This window comes from Protopterus annectens, chromosome 4.part0 (assembly GCF_019279795.1).
Source record: "Protopterus annectens isolate FY-2018-M chromosome 4.part0, PAN1.0, whole genome shotgun sequence".
Lineage (NCBI taxonomy): Eukaryota > Metazoa > Chordata > Ceratodontiformes > Protopteridae > Protopterus > Protopterus annectens.
Window position 1 is genome coordinate 1,453,667,066 of NC_056733.1, and position 19,979 is coordinate 1,453,687,044.

At 38.2% G+C, this 19,979-nt stretch overlaps 1 protein-coding gene across 1 annotated transcript in view; it reads right to left on the minus strand.

The window, feature by feature from the left end:
* UNC5A (unc-5 netrin receptor A) overlaps positions 1–19,979 on the minus strand; it is a 1,914,539-nt gene that overhangs the window by 1,516,283 nt on the left and 378,277 nt on the right. Inside the window, exon 3 of the mRNA XM_044069905.1 lies at positions 6,008–6,111. Coding sequence (XP_043925840.1) covers positions 6,008–6,111 — 104 coding nt within the window. The remainder of the gene's footprint in view (positions 1–6,007; positions 6,112–19,979) is intronic.

Sequence of the window (19,979 nt, forward strand, 5' to 3'; positions counted from 1 at the left end):
CATTAATAAAGCAGAAATATCACAAATAAATAATTGAATAAGCCTGCAAGATGACTTCAAAAGCTCGCTTCTTCAGTTCACTGGCAATAGATATTGTTTCATTGAGCGCAGGAGGATTCTCCATCTCTAATCTAAATTTCCAGTACATTTCTCTATACAACAACCTATTTTCCTAATCACAGTTGAACGGAATCACCTTAATTTGTTCTAAAACTAAAAAAAAAATCTGCTAAAATTATTACAACCCATGGAAAGCACTCTTACTATCCTTATGCTGCATATTGTATAAATGTTGTTTAATGTGTTTATTAAGAGTGTTTTTGGTATTTCCCACATAAAGTGCGGGTCAGTTAGAACAAGTGGCTAAATACACCACTCTCTGCAAGCAACAGTTAAAAATATGATTACCATTCACGACAGACAATTTGCCCAATATATCACCTTTCTTATCCACATTTATATATGAACATTGCAGGTAATGACCGCACTTCCTCATAACAGATACAGCACTAATGTTTTCTTTTGTTTTTTCCAATAAAAAACTTCATATTTGGCTTGTTCTTGTACGTAAACATATGGGGCAGGGAAAATACATGTTGAATATTACTGCCACACTGCAGTAATAACCAATTTTTTTTGTATAATCTCCTTTATTCCCTTAACATCTACAGTGTAGTGCAGCACCATGTTGTTTAATGTAGTAAACATTCTATCACTTTCATTCTTGACAGCCTTGTTCAAACCTTGTTTGATGATCGGCGCAAACCTACCATACCTTTCAGCCCTGACCTCCTGGCTGACAGTTTCTAATAAATATGGGGGGGGGGGGCCCTGATCTCTAAACATTTGCTTAATCATGTGCTTTATGATTGATTACGTCAGTGGGTATGTCACATTTATTCATGATTTAAGCTTTCTGTATAGTATTAATCATTCATGGTTCTGAAGATGTCTAGTTTTTCAAATGAAAGCGCTTAATCTGAATGTGTTTTTGTGGTTTTATCACACTAATTATATTAGAAGATTTTGACAATTCATTGCTGCAGTATTGGTAATTTTTATGATTATTGGAGCAGTTCTCTTCGAAAACCAGGTAATTAAGAGGCTTTTTGGTCCGTTGGTTGGTTGACTGTTGATCATGCATACAGTAAATGGAATTGATGTATCCTTTTTAAATTTATTAATTAATTCTTATAATGAAACTTGATATTTGCTACTGGAGACTTGGCTATGAATAAACAATGGCGTGTTCGAGTAACGAATGCTAAAGAAACAGCAGTATAACTGCAAGAATTTGTTTTTTTCCTTTGTTTTTGCAGGAGGGGTAAGCCCCCCTGTATCTTCCACATCCCCTGCAAATTAAATATACCAACTCTGAGATCACACTGCAGTGATGAAAAGGGTAAACTAAGAATAGGCAATGAATATTCATGCCCGCCTTCGGTATGAATACTACTTAAGTTTACTAAGACGTCACTGATTTTTGGACGGTGGGTGGGGTTTAGGCAGAACTTGCTACTGCACATCCTGCGAGGTACTATACTAATAAAAAGCCCATATTTCCCCTGCTGAAGCAATCGATGAGGAGATGGAAAATTATTCAATCATACTGTGGGTCTAAAATATTTTATGCCTCATATGCAACCTGTGACCTTGGCTTAGGCTTTTTAACCTGGACTTTTTTTTTTTTACTTTTGCAGCTGCAAATACAGTTTATCCTTTCTCAACAGGGAGCGTTAGCGCATGAGTGCAGAGCATCATCATTTATACCGCGAGGAAGGCCATCAGGGAAAAGCAGCTTCTTTTCCTTTCCCATTGGCTGCTTATCTGGAGCTCCAGCTTCAACCCAAACCCGTTCTACTAGTGCCCTAGGAAGATATTCCACCCCTGCACTGATGGACTATTTTTAAATATATTAGGAAGGATGATGGAAGGGTGCCTTAATCTTGGATAAGGTCACTCACTACAAGTCAGAGGTAAGAAGCTAGAGATTTTATACGTAAAACCATAGAAATTCTTTTGAAAGAAATAAAACAAAATAAAATATTTGCCACTGGTGAACAAGATAAAAATAGGAAGCGTGTTTTTTTTTGCTCCACTGATTGAAAACAGTAGAACACAGAGGTCACATGATACATTTTACTGGGATAACCAAAGGTAACACCTTAATTAGGCCATTAACATGTAGCACATAATCTCTGCATTCTAGTGTTTTTCTACGCTGAACTGAAGTTTCCTGCCATTCTTAAGTGTGATTGAATCCTAACCCTGTTCTCCTTTGTAGCTTATGTTATCTGTCTTTTGTAAATTCTACATAACTGCTGTTACATCCCAATATGATAGTTAAGTTCATCTCTTCTAAAAACAACTTCTTGAAAATTTTTACTATGGATTTTTCTGTTATAAGTATATACTATGTTTAACTACTTAGTATGTCCCCTAATGTGTTTATTATTAGTTGTATGGAAATATGATTATTTTTTGTAACTGAGTTTTTGTAGATTATACCGAACATTACAAATGATGGGTATTAAGAGTGGAAAACTTGGAGGGAGATCTAGATAAAGTATACAGAACACGAGTAGCTGTGTCGCTGGTTGGGCTTCCCAGAGACCCATTTTTGATAAGATTTTAGACAACATTCACAGATGAAACTTAACATGGAAAATTTAAGACAGCATACGAGATTAACAGTCAAAAGTAGAAAGATTACTCACATTTGGATTTAAAAGAAGACATTAAGGGGCCAGTTTCCTGGGAAAGCAGTAAGGATTTCAGTATGTACATATGGAAGCAGATTAAACAAGAGTACGGGACTGCAATGCCAGTGTACAGATCATTAGTACTGCATTGTTACCATAACTAGGAAATCTGCAAAGTAAGGCCATTGATGTTTGTACATTTACTACAATTCTGGCCCTGATAACCCACTGTGCATTTTAGACTTCCACATGCAGCTATCAAGTAAATATGGTGTTAATGGGGCTGGGGTGATTCCCACAATTTTAAGCCCTCTGTACCTAGACACTGACAAGCTGGAACTCTATCACTGGCTGAGTTCTAAAATAAAATTAAAATTACACTTTAAGAGCACTACAAGTGCACAGCTTCATTTAAATAAAACAGCTCATTCATGAGGGGTTCATCACCTTTGAACTCCCTTGTGCCATCATCACCTTTGAACTCCCTTGCACCACCTGTCTGCACCTGGTGATTCAAGTTACTCAGCCACTTAATGGGTCAAGTCCATATGTGCAAACACTGACTGATGTCCAGTCTGTAAATGCAAATCTTCTGAAATAAACAGCTATACCATTCATTTTAATTTTTTTTCTTAACCTGCCACTTTTGGCATACCTCAGAGCTAAACTTAGCATCTTTTTCCTTACTGCAGAATGGGTTACCATCCTTAGTTCAAACACAGTACTCTTTCTTTTAACTGAAGTGTTACAGTTGACAAGTCTTCTCTACTTAGGAGCTAGCAATAAAATGAGGGAATCCCTCTGAGTACATTGTCATAGAGTCCAGTGGTATGTTATGGATATTCCTCCAACTTGTACACAGTTACTGTCTCTGTGAAATCTACCACTAATGCTGCTTTTGTTTTCATAGCTTCATAGGTTTGTATGTTAGTACTAGGTGAAAATGAATCTATCCCTCCAAAAATTCCCATTTCTGATGGAAGATCAGAGGTTATAATGTGTGCTCCTATCATTATCAGTAATTCTGAAGTGAGAAGATGTAGTAAACCAAGTTTTTTTCATAGTTTAAAAGGCAAGCCTGGCATTTCCACATTGACGAGTGTATGACTGAGAAAACAATGAAAACTTTTTAATCTGTCTAGATAGCTATGGAACAAAACCCCTTCAGTGTCTTGGTTAGAAAATAGGGTATTTACAAACTGTAATAGGTGTTTGAAAAGGTACACACCAGATGAATCATCACATTCAATAATCAGTCTAACAAGGAAGAAATTTAGGGAGATGAGGCCTATGTTGGATCGTGAGGACCTACCCTTGATAATTAACTGGCAATGAAAAATAGATTTTCTAACTGTATGAAACTGCCTAAAAGTCTAACAACTGTACTGGACTTAAGTGAGTGTGGTAATCAATGAAAAACATTAACTTCCTTGTTTCCTAAATGTGATTACAATGCATTTTTTTTGCATTAAGCTTAATGACTTAGCAATACAAGGTGCTAACTCTATCTGGCCTTAAGTGCAATGACTTAATAACAAAAGAATATGCTAATTCTATCTAGGATTAATTTGAAAATATAAGAGTCTGTGGTAGATTCTGTAATAACATCTCATTTGCCATCTGCCACAAAGTTGTTCATCCAAAAACCTTGGACACTCAACTTATGACCAGAATCCAAATAGAATCAGACACAGCACGGGACCACAAGAGACTCCATTAATGACTAATCTATTGAATAAGAAGGTACCACTAACACTTGCCTTTGTGTATACAGTCAGATTGACAGTAACTAAGCCATCAAGTAATACAGGGGTTATTATGCAAGCTGGTAAATTTATTAACAGTCAGTGGTCAAGCCTTACATATACAGTGACGTTAAAGCAGCTGACCTTTCCTTATATGCACTGCAGCATGAGGATGTTCAGATTAGCAAGGAGTCATTTACCTGGACCTTTTACATTTGGGGAAGCACTGTTTGGCTATTTGCAAGCATATATAAACTGTGGTTAGCCTATGAGAGCAATACATAAACACAACCAGGTTAGTGACTCAGTGATAGAGATGAGAGGAAGATAGAGCATCAGGGAATATGCTCTCTTTTTTTCACCACAGGTAGTGAACATTAATACTTGCTGAAGCCTTGCTGTCTAGATGCCCATAGCAGGGACTAAATAAACACCTCCTGGCAGGAGGTATTTTCATGGATGTATCAAAGTCTCCTGATTTCATCTCATATATTTCAGAAAAAGTAGGAAGAGAGGAAAGTGGAAGATAAAGCAAGTGAAATCTGCATTTTATCCTGCTGATACTATCACTTATTTTGCATGTGAACTCCTGAGTCAAGTTATGCAAATGAAGAGACCTTAGCAGAACGTTGTGAGCCCCATCACACAGGATAACTGATGAACGAATATACTAAAACTTAAAGAAAGTGTCTGCCATAGCAGAAGATGGACCGAGTATGACATTAAAGAAAATGTGACAGTTGGGACACAGATTTTTAGAAAAATTAAGGTTTTAGCTAAATAATACATTCCAATACTGTGCCTGACATTAAGAGAGCTGCAATAAAGTACACTGCATTTGTTACAATAACATTTAAAAATAAAATGTCTGAGTGTGGTCACATTGGCAGTCTGAACAGCTATATAGCATATTATTTCACAACAGTGACAAAGCAAACCATCCTGGCACTGAGCTATTGAGGATTGGATGCTAAAGGTTGCTATTCATATCAGGCTGCAAATATTGCATGCTGATATGAAATGTCATCATCGGGCAGTAACAGAGGGAGACAAGTCCAGCATACAAAGTAGCAGGGATCAGGCTTCATAAAGTACTTGTCTGAAGTAAAGTGCCTTGGTCTTCTCCATGTCTGTTACTAGCAGGATAGCACAGAGAGGCATGACAAATATGTCACGTTAGCCACTGATATAAAAGTCACTACAGAATCTTACAAAAAGGATTATTAAGGTTGCATTGATGTAGAAGTTAGTATTAATATTAACCCCGGGGATCACGTCAGTCGCCCTGCTAGACAGGGGTCCAGGGAAGTAAATAGTGTGGGAAGAAATAGCCAGGGAATTGTTATGGCTAGGCTTGTATAGGCCCTAGGGCTGATAGCCTAGTACCAACCTATGAACCTATGAACTTATAAAAGTATGTATATGGGACCCTTCAATAAATAAAAAGAAATGCAATTAAAACAAATGTTAATGAAGTAACATTTTTGTGAGTTATTCACTGCAAAGGTTAACAATAGTTAGTGCACTGCAGGTATGGAATGTGTAAAGTAACAGATTTACCTCTGCAGGTGGCATTCCCTCTGGGGGGTGACACTGAAGTATAACCTCTTGACCTAGAAGGACTTCTCTTCCCAATGGTTCCTGGTCGAAATTCTTCCGTAGATCTAAGAATTGGAAGAGAGTCAGGCTTTAGTGCAAAGTCTGATTAGGGTGCTTGAACTCACTTACTCCCTCATCCTGTCTTTCTCTTTGACTGCCTTACTGTTGCCTTTTCCATGACTGATTTTTTTGTACCTCTGCACAGATCATCACCATTTCCCTCACCATCATCATCATCATCATCAACAGAAGCAGCAATTTTTAGTTCAGTTTTGTTGACATGCAGTTAAAGGATAGTCTGAGATGCTTATTCACATACAATGCAAGACACACTTGTATTACCTAACAAAATGAGTAAAACATATCCTTTAATAGCAAGGCACCATGCTTTGACTTTCACTACAAAACTTTTATAACAAGGTTCATCAGTAAGAATTTTGCAAAAACATGGTCCAGCATTTGTATAACCACAGAAATGATCACAAGTTAAAATGGTAAAACAATTTTGTCAGAGCATCTGGTGTAGAAAATAAAGAGGTGCAGGCACTTAAAAAAGTGATAGAAATAAACAGTAGTGTGTTTTTGGGGATGAACTAATCCATTTATTCTGTTGCCATTACTCACTTTATCCTAGTTTACTACAAGCGAAAGGTTACACAAATAAGCCACTTGAAAACATACAGACACTAAAAAGCACTCAAGCATACCTCTTGACTGTCCAGATTTTTGCAGAATGTCTAAATTTTTGCCTCATATTTTTGGTCTGTTTTTCACAAAATTGTGGTTTCCTGGAAACTCAATGGCAAATCATTGAGAAAGGAAGTCAGAAAATAATGGCAAACATCTAAATTTCAGACTTCATATCCTTCAGAAAATCCATGCTAATGCAACGCCTGATATTCTAAGTTTGCAAGAGCAATATTTAAAAATTGTCCCAATTCTTGGACCTTTGTCTCCTCATTCTCTGTTGCTTTGTTCAGATTTCTTGCTGTATGAAGGTCCATCTTAGTTTGTACTAAAAAAATATGATAGCTCAACAAACATAAGATCATTTAGTTATTTGCTCAAGAAAGTCTTAATGTTCAAAGAACATCCTGAGCTTCCCTTTCATATTGTATTCCCTAAAATCCATTTCCTGAACCCATAATACACTGGTTATTATCAGGAACTCAGTCTTACTTTTGCATATTCTAGGAATATCTCTATCATGCACTCACTTATTTGTATTTAAACTTTTAGTGCTGTAGATGTCAATGGTTACTGAATGATTCGTGTCGAATCTTACCTGAGCTTATAAGAATTCCCTCTAAAGCTTGTTGTCAGGTGCATGTTTGGCAGAGTCCTGCATTCCAAAATATACCCCATTATTAGGTTACTTAGGGTGACATACTGGATGGGATGGAGATTAGCTTTCTTACCGATATGTACGTGAAAAGGACAGTTGGTTATCACATCAAATATCTGAAGTTAGATAAGGAGTGCAAAAACATGGCCAACACATTTAAGTGTTTGAATTACAACCATAATGAGTTCATAAATGATACATCAAGTTGTAGCATCATTTATATTTGAGAACCTTAACTGCAGGTCATACTGTCTCACTGAAAATTAAATGAACCTGTGCTTTATTTAAGCTGTACATGCAAGGCTGCAGGAATGCAGTGCAGTTATATGAGATCACCAGGAAAATACGATCCAGGAGATTTTACACTTCAGTAGCTAATAGATTTGAATAACAAAAGAGTCAATAGGAAAGGGACCGCTAGGTAGTCATCCCACATCTGCACGCTGTGCACCAAACGGAAGCATGTGAAATTCAGTCCAGCACACTACATCCACTCTCTTTTTGCAGTTAAGAGTAGGGGTATAATGGCAGGGCAGAAAGTTTATCTGAATTATGTCTTACTGCTGAATGTGGGGGGCACATCGGCCTATACTTGTTCCACTAATCTGATTGCTGTAACTCTGTCTGCTGTAACACTGTGGAGCATTTACTGATCCTACAGTCACACTGTCAGCAATGTTACAGAACAGCAGTCTTATGCTGATTTGCTCTGTGGAACATTTGGTGATCCTACAGTCACACTGTCAGCAATATTCCAGAACAGCAGTCTTATGGTGATTTGCACAACTTAATTCGTCATGAATTCTACCCAAGATTTACTGTCAAGTCACTAGAAGTGGACTTTGAACACTATTTTTTGTCTGAAGCTAGCTAGATGTTGACACTTCTTTCCTAACTTGTCCATCAGGGATGTGAATGCCTGCCACACCTTCCCATTGAGGCATGGATCTTCCTGCCTATATCCCATGAAGGTTGCTACATAGATGCAGCTTGACAGAATCAGTCATATGTCTAGCCTGTAGTTTTGTGTGCATGCACTTATTTCTCCAGTAGGTGTCAGCAGTACAAGGGTGTATATTATGTTACCAAAAAGCTGCTATATCAAACAGTTTTTCATCGACCCATAAAAGTCAAATTATTATACTAGCGAACACCCGAATGAGCAAATTCCTTCCCTGGTAAAGAAACCGCTTGGCCATCCTTGTGAGTTTGCCCTTTACCCCACTGTAGTGCGATCTCAGAGTTGGTATATTTATTTAGGGGTGTGGGAGGGCACAGCCTCCCACACTATGGGGTGTGTGGGGGATAAATACCCCCACTTTGTTATATTTAAAGTAGCGCGTAGTTCATGGTAGGGCTAGTGATTTCTTTCCCAGGGAAAAAATTTACTCATTCGGGTTTTAGCTATTATGAGAGTTTGACTTTTACAGGTCGATGAAAAGCTGTTTGATATAATGGCTTTTCAATAATGTAATATGGACCCACAACTGGCCAAGTTGCCTCTCTCCATCTATAATGGGCAAGCCAACTTTGACTGCTCACTCCCTCTCTCCCTTACCAAGTTTCTTCATTGCTTGGGTCACATATCAACTTTGGGTCATAGACAAGGCATCATTCCTCTATGCCACATAGTTGAAAACAGTCTGGCATTTGGAACAGAGGGATAAGTTTTTGAAATTTAGTTCTCATCATACAGGGCTCATAGATTCATAGCTATGAACTGAGCTAGCTGCCATTGTGGGCCATTTTAAGTCCAGCCAAATTCCCTTGGACAGAATCAAACCATGTACCTCTGCTGTGAGAGGTAAACACCTTAATCATTATAAAAACTCACACAGTTCATTAGCCCTCATTTGCCTACTATGTAACCTTGAGCAATTCATTTAATTGGACATTGTTCCCAGGTTGTCCCTGGTAAGGTACTTTATGTACGGTGAGCCTACCTGGTTAACAAATGGGTATTATTATTATTATCCTATATATTTTAAATTATTAAATATATTCATGTATTGATTCTCAGTGTGCTTCTCAGCTGCAGTGATTTATTCTTGCTTTTCTAGTAAGTCACTTACCTCAAATTATTTATAACTAGACAGATGAGAGGAACTGATTGCCTGAGCAACTGAGACAGAGGTCTCTTTTAAGTTTGTTTTTGTGTTTAAAACAGACTGGCAGGACACATGATACTTTAATCTCTGGGCAATATCAACATACATTGCCCATATAACTGACTGACTATTTTTTTTTTTAATTTACTAACATGCATCAGAGGGAGAGTTGCCTGAATGCTGAATAGGAAATGCTACATTAACACAGGTAGAACAAAAGAGAAAACATACATCTTTGTGACTTGCAAGGTAGGTTCAGATGTCCCACATTGTACTCCAAGAACCAAACAGCTCTGTGGACTGTTTGCTAGGACCCTGAGAGCAGATGGTAACACATGTAAAGTTGCTTTCAGTGGAAAAATCAATACAATGTATGCATGTGAAAGAGACAAATACTCCATAATGTACTATAATAATACAGCTCTTGGAATTTCTTCTAAGATTATTCAGAAGTAGGTAGATAGTAAAAAAAAATGAAAGATTGCTTTTAATGTGAATGCAATATGTCTTGTCTGTGATAATGACAACAAACTGCACTGTAATATTCACATAGTGTGCATTACCAGATAAGAGCATGGAGGTGGACAGTAATAATGCAAAGGTTGCTGTTCAGTAGAAAACAATGCATGCAATCTCTGTGAGTGGAACAAATGACTGATATAATAACAACCATATGGTACTGTTGATTTTCTGTAACAGCAAGGGAGAAGAATACAACATATCAATGACTGTTTATATATAGAGAGTAAAATATTTGCCTGTATGAGGTGAGGAAAGATCCAGGAATATACTGAGCAACAGTAGTGTGAATTACTTGATAGCACATTGATCAGAAAGTAACACATTAAATATTTTCACTGGGAAAACAACTTATTAACTTCTGTGTGAGAGAGAAGAGGGTTGAAGTATATAAACAACTTGACAGCACTGTGGTCATACCTCTCAACCTCTTAGAGCAAGAAATCTGGACAAAGCCATAAATAAAAATGGGTCAAAGGCCCAAAAATAGGGACACTTTTTAAATACTACTCTTACAAACTTAGAAAGTTGATAGAATAACAGGTTTTGCATTAGCATCAATTTTCTGAAGGGTATGAAGTATGAAACTCAAATGTCTGTAATTATTTTTTAACTTCAATCTTTAATGATTTGCCAGTAATTGGCCAGAAAACCATAATTTTATGAAAAATTGACCAAAAATATAATGCAAAAATCTGGACATTCTGTGAATATCTGTACAGTTGAGAGGTATGACCATGGATTGCCTGACAAGACCAGGGTGTGGGGGAAGACAACATAGCAAAGGCTGATTTCAGTGGGAGAACAATACATTCATTCTGGAGAGGAGCTCACATGACTCAGGTGGAATTTTAACTAGCATGCAGTTCTGTAAAATTCTACAAAGATCACAAGGCTTAAAATAAAATATTTAACATTGCTTTCAGTGGGAATGTAAAACATTTGCTTTGTGTGAATGAGGCAAATGCCACAGACTATATATAATAGCCATGTATCACTATAATGGTTTAAATCAAGCATACATAACAGACTTGAATAAACTTCAAAACTCAAATTCAAATGTACTCAAGTGCTAGTAAAAGAAAACAATACAACAGCTATACTAGCTTAGGAATTCAAGGTCACATGATCTACTCCCCATAATCATATCACCTAAAAGTTAAGTAACTGCATCATCTATTTCTTTTACTTCTAAGTAATTACTGAAACTTTGAATGAGAAAAAATATATAAAAACTATTAGTATATAAAAAGTTATTCAGGTTTCACTACACACATCAAATAAAAAAAAAAAGAAGATGGGGGGGGGGGGGACATAGGCATAGATATTGTAGCCAGTCCTGTAAGTCATATAGCCAGAATGTTCTTACAACATGATGCATTTCTAGCAGGTTAGACAAAATGGCATAATGACACCTTTGCCTAAAGTAACAGAACATTATGGGCAAATGTGTACACTATATTTACTTCAACAACTCGGGGAAAACTGCACACTGGATACTTGGCTTCCTTAGCAAATATAGTATACCTGACAGGCAACAACATTAATTCAGAACAGGAATGGAAACTTCTACTGCTCGGGTGTTATTAATTGGTTCAGTATATACAAATATACACAGTTGTTTTATGGTAGAAATCATCTTCATAAGTTTAACCACAGCCTTGGATTTTATCAGTTGAAACAAATGTCTTTTCCTTCACCCCATGCAATAAAGACTCACTTAAGTGGTTTACATGATACTTTAAAATAGAGCATGCCAAGTCAAAGGTCACAATGCCTTATCTCATAATGCAAAAAAAAAACAAAAACAAAGCAGGAGTATAACATGGGCCCATAGTGAAGTAACTACTATCTCTATACTTGCAATTGCATTTCATTCAATAAAAAATAAACAAGAATTCACTTTTATAAGCAGATAAACTGGGTATTTTGCAATAATGTAGCTAGCTGTATTTACATAATTAAGAAAAACATCTACATGATAACCTGGACATTTTTCATGAATTTGCTGCTGACAGTTAAAAAAAGAAAAAAAAAACTAATAGTACTTTCAAAACAAAATCCATGCAGTTTGATACCATTATGAATGCACACATGTACTAAAATCACCCACAATGCAGGAAATAGTGAGGGATAATGTCAGTGATTATAACAATAACCCATGGCTGGGTGTGGGTAATGCTGGATTTACCCATGGTTGGTGTGGTTTGGTCACAAGGGTTTGAGATTTTGCCCATTCCCAGCTGTAGTGCAATGTTGGAGTTAGTATATATAAGTAGCAGGGGTTGTGTGTGTGTGTGTGGGGGGGGGGGGGGGGTGCAGAGGCCTTGACTATTGCAAAAACAAGAAAATGTGATCTTCCATTATTTGGAGTTTTGTCAGTTCAGTATTCTGCCATTTTGAGATTCTGGGATTGCTGTTCTGAATGTCAATTTACTGACATTTGACATCATAACATAGACCTCTCTCTCTCTTTATATATATATATATATATATATATATATATATATATATAGATATATAGATATAATAATGACCATTTGTTAGCCAGGTAGGCCCACTGGTCACACAGTCCTTTTTCAAGGGTAACCCATGATCAACGCATGGTCAAATTACTTGCTCAAGGTCACATAGTAGGCGAAATGAGGACTGAAGGACTAAAAGCCTGTATCATAAAAAATATAGCTCACAGACTTAGCCCTCTGCACTAACTCTCTAGTATATTTATATATATATATATATATATATATATATATATATATATATATATATAAATATATGTATACATATATACATGCATACATACAGTTAATTCTGTATAAACATTTCCTACAACAAACATTTAATTTAAGCTTCTTTTTTATTTGCAGTGGTTACAACTGTCAATCAATTTAGTATACTTAGTTTACTTCAAAATGAAAGCTACTTCATTAAATATCATCTAATAAAGAAAAAAATGGAACTGTGAATTTATAAATCTCTAAGTACAGTCATTTTGTTCACGTTTATAGCATAATGTCTGCTGTTCAAGTAGGGCCATATCCATTATAGCAGACTAGAGAATGACTTCTTTGAGGAATCTGGTCACTAAGTAGATAATTATTATTACACAGAGTACATGCTAGAGCCAATTGTTGATGTATGTTGTAATTTCCTGGAACTGAAACTGTAGCATACACTATGCACCAGATGTGTGAATGAATGTGTTGTGCTATGTACCCAGGAAAAGGCTAAAAACAGTCCAAAAGTAACTGGCTACTCACCCAGTAAACAAACAGAAATAAGTAAAAAATAGGTTTGCCACTATGAATCCACTCTGTCAAGGCATTTCAATCAGCAGAGGAGTATGAAGATTAATAGAAAGTTACGCTGCTTTTCGGATCTTAATTCTTACTTTACCTTTCATACAGTGATAGGTTCCTATTTGACTTTTTCTTTGTGATATTTACTTCTGCATTCTTTTTTGATTTCATAAACCGTTTTTTTGAGGTAAGAGAAACTTGCTAATGTAGTAGTTTAAGTTTATCTGAATGATAGGAAATTAGGTAGAAGATTAGGTCAGGCAGACCGTACCTGCTGTCAGAATTGCTCTGGGTAGGAGATTCAAGCCAAAACATGCTAAGCAGTAGTTATGACAGTGTTTCTGAGAGTCAGATCGCCCACATTCTGTAGGTAGCATTGTCAGATGTTTTCAACATCTGACAACAGTGGGAATTATTACCTGTAATTTCTTTAGCAAACATTTCAGTTAGCCTTCATTTATAGTCAGCAGCATTCATAAGAAAAACCTTCCCTTAATTTATTTCTTAAAGTACATGCTTCTGAACTGATTGGCGGTCTGGAACAAAAACAACCTAAGACAGCAATAAAACACTGATGAGAAAGGAAGATGCTGTTTGACATATGAGATAATTAAAGCTGATACAATGTAGCTGGAAGCAGAAAGGCCAAAACACTAGAAAGATCTCTTTTCTGACTACCCCTGTCGCATTCACTCTATGAAACATGTAGAAATTAGGTTTTCTGCTTGTCTGTGAATGTTCACATATTTGCTCATTTAAAGGTGCAGTGAAGACGGGTGTTGGAAGATTTATACATTCATGACCTTATACGTCTCTCAAAACTAGATATGCTTTCAGCTTTGTGAATTCATGACCCCGTATCTCTCTCTCTTTCAGGACAAGAATTACATTTATTTTATGTTTAGCTTTTTTTTTTTTCGATGATCATATCTGGTCTTTCAACGTAGTGCTAAAAAGACATTGTATAATACAACCATGCAAAATGCCAACTCGGAAAAAATGTCTAAGACATTACAGTAGGCTCACATTAAGAGACAGATTATAAATGACCTACTCTCAGTATAAGTGACTTCCTTCAGTGTAAGGCCTAGCTATAAAGCAGCCTCTGGTTTTAAATAAAAGAACAAAAAACAAAAAAAATGCCTGATTTTCATAGTCTGGGGCTCCACACCAAATCCATCCATTATCTGCCTCCACTCCCTAAGCCCAGAAATACCAGTACAGAAAAGAATACATAACTTGCATTTCCTGATGGAAACCCTCTAACACCTTGCACAAGCAGTTGCCCCCTTTGCCACACCCACATTGCCACATTTCTGCAACCATTTACACTTTGCCGTTACCCACCTTCACAGTGAACTTCTTCTTTTGAAGAAGGTCAGGCCAGTCAAGCCAGGGGTTAATTTGTAAACTCCCATCCAATTATCCAGTTCCCATTGAAGGAAAGTAATGTACCCCACTAATTAATTTGCAGTGGCAGTCTATTCCAGAGGTAGCAAAGATGCACTGTAATGAACCTTTCTTTTCACCTTGTTTTATTTATCTGTTTTGACAAAGATTTAAATCCTTTGTCCTGAAATTTGTATGACTTTTCAGTGTGTTTAGATACAAAAGATCCAGGACCACTGGGTTCCTAATGGTTTGGAAGTAATGGCATAAAGCTCTGCTGAGAATTATATACAATACTGTAAAAAGGGATAATGCTTCCAGTAGATTCTAATCCAGAGATCTCCTCAGTGAGGAACCTCTGGGCTCATTCTAGTTGTCTGGTGTGTCAAGTGAAGTACATCCCACAATGGGGTGTTGTATTCAGTAGGTGGCCTTATCAATGCTGAATATAATGGTCTTCCCCTGCACAGCGTGAGGCAGAAAAGAACTTCGCCCTTTTCGAGCGACTACTCTACTATTGCCCACAACCTGTAAAAACAAAACAGGTCTTCCCCTGCACAACGTGAGGCAGAAAAGAACTTCGCCCTTCGAGCGACTACTCTACTATTGCCCACAACCTGTAAAAACAAAACAGGTCTTCCCCTGCACAGCGTGAGGCAGAAAAGAACTTCGCCCTTTTTGAGCGACTACTCTACTATTGCCCACAACCTGTAAAACAAAACAGGTCTTCCCTTGCCCAGCGTGAGGCAGGAAAGAACTTTGCCCTTTTTGTGCGCCTACCCTACTATTGCCCCCCACCTGTAAAACAAAACAGGTCTTCCCCTGCACAGCGTGAGGCAGAAAATAACCTTGCCCTTTTTCGAGCGACTACTCTACTATTGCCCACAACCTGTAAAACAAAACAGGTCTTCCCCTGCACAGCGTGAGGCAGAAAAGAACTTCGCCCTTTTCGAGCGACTACTCTACTATTGCCCACAACCTGTAAAACAAAACAGGTCTTCCCCTGCACAGCGTGAGGCAGAAAAGAACTTCACCCTTTTCGAGCGACTACTCTACTATTGCCCACAACCTGTAAAAACAAAACAGGTCTTCCCCTGCACAGTGTGAGGGAGAAAAGAACTTCGCCCTTTTTGATCAACTACTCTACTATTGCCCACAACCTGTAAAACAAAACAGGTCTTCTGCTTCACAGTGTGAGGCAGAAAAGAACTTCGCCCTTTTCAAGCGACTACTCTACTATTGCCCACAACCTGTAAAAGAAAACAGGTCTTCCCCTGCACATTGTGAGGCAGAAAAACTTCACCCTTTCGAGCAACTACTCTACTATTGCCCACAACCTGTAAAAACAAAACAGGTCTTCCCCTGCACAGCGTGAGGCAGAAAAAAACTTCGCCCTTTTCGAGCAACTACTCTACTATTGCCCACAACCTGTAAAAACAAAACAGGTCTTCTCCTGCACAGCATGAGGCAGAAAGACTACTCTACTATTGCCCACAACCTGTAAAAATAAAACAGGTCATTATCTGGTCATTTTAGTATAGACTTTAAAGTAAAGTATTATTTAAGGGTCCTCAGCACTAGCACGAATCTCCCTAGGCTTACCCAAACAAAAATCCAAGCTTGTTTGCATATACTCCACTTAAACTACAGAACACACTCTAAAACTAAGGCAAACAGCTATAAAATTTTAAAAACAAGCTCCCAAAGCATAGGAATTGAACTTGATGTTTGTTTAGATGAGATTACTCACCTGCAAGTTAATTATTCAGGAGTTACATCTTGAAACCTGGGCTCTAGTGGCTTAGTGTAAACCCCGCTCCGCGAGCACTCGCTTCGGTCATGCTCGCTCCGCTCCCCGCCCTGCCCCCTATTCCCAGCCGCCCCCAGTACTCGTACTTTTATAACCTCAAACCACTCCCCCTACTGTCCTCTAACTTCCTGTACCTCACTACCGCCCTCTAAGATCAAACGGAATATGACACCACCCAGGAAGCTTATCATACTAACTCTTTTTCCCCTCCTACTTGTCCCTTACCTAGCTACCCTATATGAAACCTGGTCTTACATAGGCTTCCACCACCCAGGCTACCAAACCAACCCCTCCCCCATAATTAACAACAGAGGCCATGACTCGACTCCCTACTCACCCACCTTGTTAGAACTCGAACGCTATGTAATTATCAAACCTACCAATATTAGGCCAAATGATAAACATTACTACAAACTTCTACTCAAAGCCCTCAAATTCATTACCACTCTGAATCACAGACTAGCCACAGATGGTGATATCCACCCCAACCCTGGCCCTTCCTCTCCACTCAATTGTAATTCCACCCTATCCTCCCCTCCACTTCTCAATCTAAACTCTAGACTGTTTAACTCTCTTCTGACCTGTCATCTAAACATCAGAAGTGTAAACAATAAGATTCACAACCTACATGCCCTTTTAGCTACTTGTTCCCCAGACCTACTATGTCTCACAGAAACCTGGCTTAAACCAAGTACAAAAGACACACAGATAATCCCACCAGGATATGATATACTAACAGCAGACCGAATAACTCGTAAAGGTGGCGGTGTAGCCATACTCTACAAAAATACATTACAAATCTCCCTTGCCTCTCCACAACCCCTCCTAACAAACAATGCCGAAATTCTACTTGTAAAACTTCAACCAAACAAACATAAAAGCATAAATATAGCATGTATTTACATCCCCCCAGGCAACAATAATAACAAAACCTTAGAGGACTTTCTCCACTGTTTAACTCAAACTCACCCCCAGGAATCCATAGTGTTAGGTGACTTCAACATCGATTGGAATTCCTTCTCATCTAGCTCCCCATCTAGCAGAATAAATCTACATGGCTTTTCTCAGCTCATATCCACTCCTATCAGACTAGGTAAACCCCAAAACAAAGACAGCATCCTGGACTGGATCCTTACTAATAAAGATTCTGACCAGTACTCAGCAGGTACTCACCCAGAGGACATGAGTGATCACTTACTCACCTATGTTATCAAATTCAAGAAAATCACCCCTTCTTACAACCATAAAAAAATCAGGAACAATAATAAATTCAATGCCTCCATTTTTCAAACTGAACTTAAAGCCCACAACTGGACAATACTCAAGTCTCTTCCTCTTGAAGAGGCAGTTATCTACTTCAACACCACCTTCCTCAAGATTCTAGATTCCCATGCTCCAATACGGTCCATTAGAACTAAAACCAAAACCACACCATGGCTCTCTAAGGAAACAAAATCCAAAATCCTATCTAGAAACAAGATGTGGGTCACATGGCGTACCTCTAAAGACCCACACTCCCACCAAACCTTCTGGCAACTTAGAAATGAAACTAAAAGAATGATCTTAAATGATAAAAAAAACTTCTTCCTCCACCTCCAACACAAACACCTTAATAATCCACAAAAATTCTGGGCAGGCTTAAACAAGCTCCTGCACCCAGGCCAGGCAACCGCCCCCACTCCAACAACTTGCAAACAACAGTGCCCTGTAAACATTGCTAACACATTCAATAGTTTCTTCACAGAAACTATACAATCCTTGGCCACACAATTCAAACAAACAACCAACCCACTGCACTACCCATGCCAGCAGAATACTACAACTACATCAGATCATCTATTTACCTTCGATCCAGTACCCATATCCTCTATAACATCTCTTCTTAAAAAACTAAAACCCACTAAGCTAGCAGCTGACCTTCTCCCAGCTGAGTTTCTGCAAAAAGCAGCTGAGGCCATTTCCTATCCCATCTCCATAATCATAAACCGTACCTTGTCAGAAGCCTTCATCCCCTCCATATGGAAAATGTCCCACATTATTCCTCTCCATAAAGGTGGTAGCTCACTAGAGCTAACCAACTACAGACCTATAGCTACACACTCACCCCTGGCCAAAATTATGGAATAGTGTGCCCACAAACAACTGATGGAACACCTCACCAAAAATAAAATTCTAGCCAACTCCCAACATGGCTTCAGGCCAAATCACAGTACCACATCAGCCCTACTATCCTTTTCTAATACCATCAAAACTTCAGAAACAATAATAAACTATCATCTGCTCTTTTCTTACACCTCTCCAAGGCCTTTGATATGGTGAACCACATTCAACTCCTCCATACATTAAAAAAACTATCACTCAGCAATTCCATGCTGAAATGGTTCCAATCCTACCTGTCCAATAGGCAACAGGCTGTTCTATGGCAGGACAAATTATCCACATGCCTACCTGTTACACTTGGAGTTCCCCAAGGATCTATTCTTGGCCCTCTTCTCTTCACCATCTTTGTTAATGACCTGCCCACAATCACCCCCATGCCACATGCATTCAATATGCAGATGATTCGACTATCATCAGCACTGCCTCCAACCTGGCAGACCTCACTGCTTCAACCCAAGACACCTTCAACCTAATAGAAAAATGGTTCTCAAGTTGTCAACTAGTTCTCAACCCCAACAAAACAAAACTACTTACTTTCTCACCCACTAACAAGACTCTTCCCCCACCTTCTCTATTACATCCTCCAATGGAATCACTATATTACCAGAAGCTCACACAAAGCTATTAGGTGTTACCATTGATAACTCCCTTAAATTTGACACCCATTTCAATCTAACCATCAAAACCGTCAATAAAAGCTTGGCTCTCTATAAAGTAAAACACTTTCTCACTCCTCACGCTAAAATTACAATTGCCAGCACACACCTACTATCAACTCTTTTCTATGCCTCCCCTCTTTACAAACCTAAACAAGACAACCCTTAACAAACTTGCTTCTTGTTACAATCACATAGCTAGATTTGCCACAAATTCCACCTTTAGAACGCACCACTGCACTAACTTGAAGCAACTAGGGTGGTTAGAGTTTTCCAGCCAACTCCATTTCAACCAACTCAAAACGGCTCACCAGATACTGTATCACCCAGAGAAAACACCAGCTCTGAAAAACATCATTCACCCCTATATTAACCTGCAATCTTTACGCTCCTCCAATAAGATTTTAGCTCAAACTACCAAAGCCAATAATTCTGCTGGGGATTCTCTATTCTCAAACTTTGTAGGTAAAATGTGGAACTCCCTACCGACCATGCTCACCTCAGAACCTTCACTCCTACAATTCAAAAAAAAGCTTAAACCCCATCTCAATACTCTGTGGCAATGTCCCTGTTCCAAACCTGATTAACCACTATCATTTACCCTTCTCTTACCTCACTATCCTTAACCGCTTTTTAACAAGGCC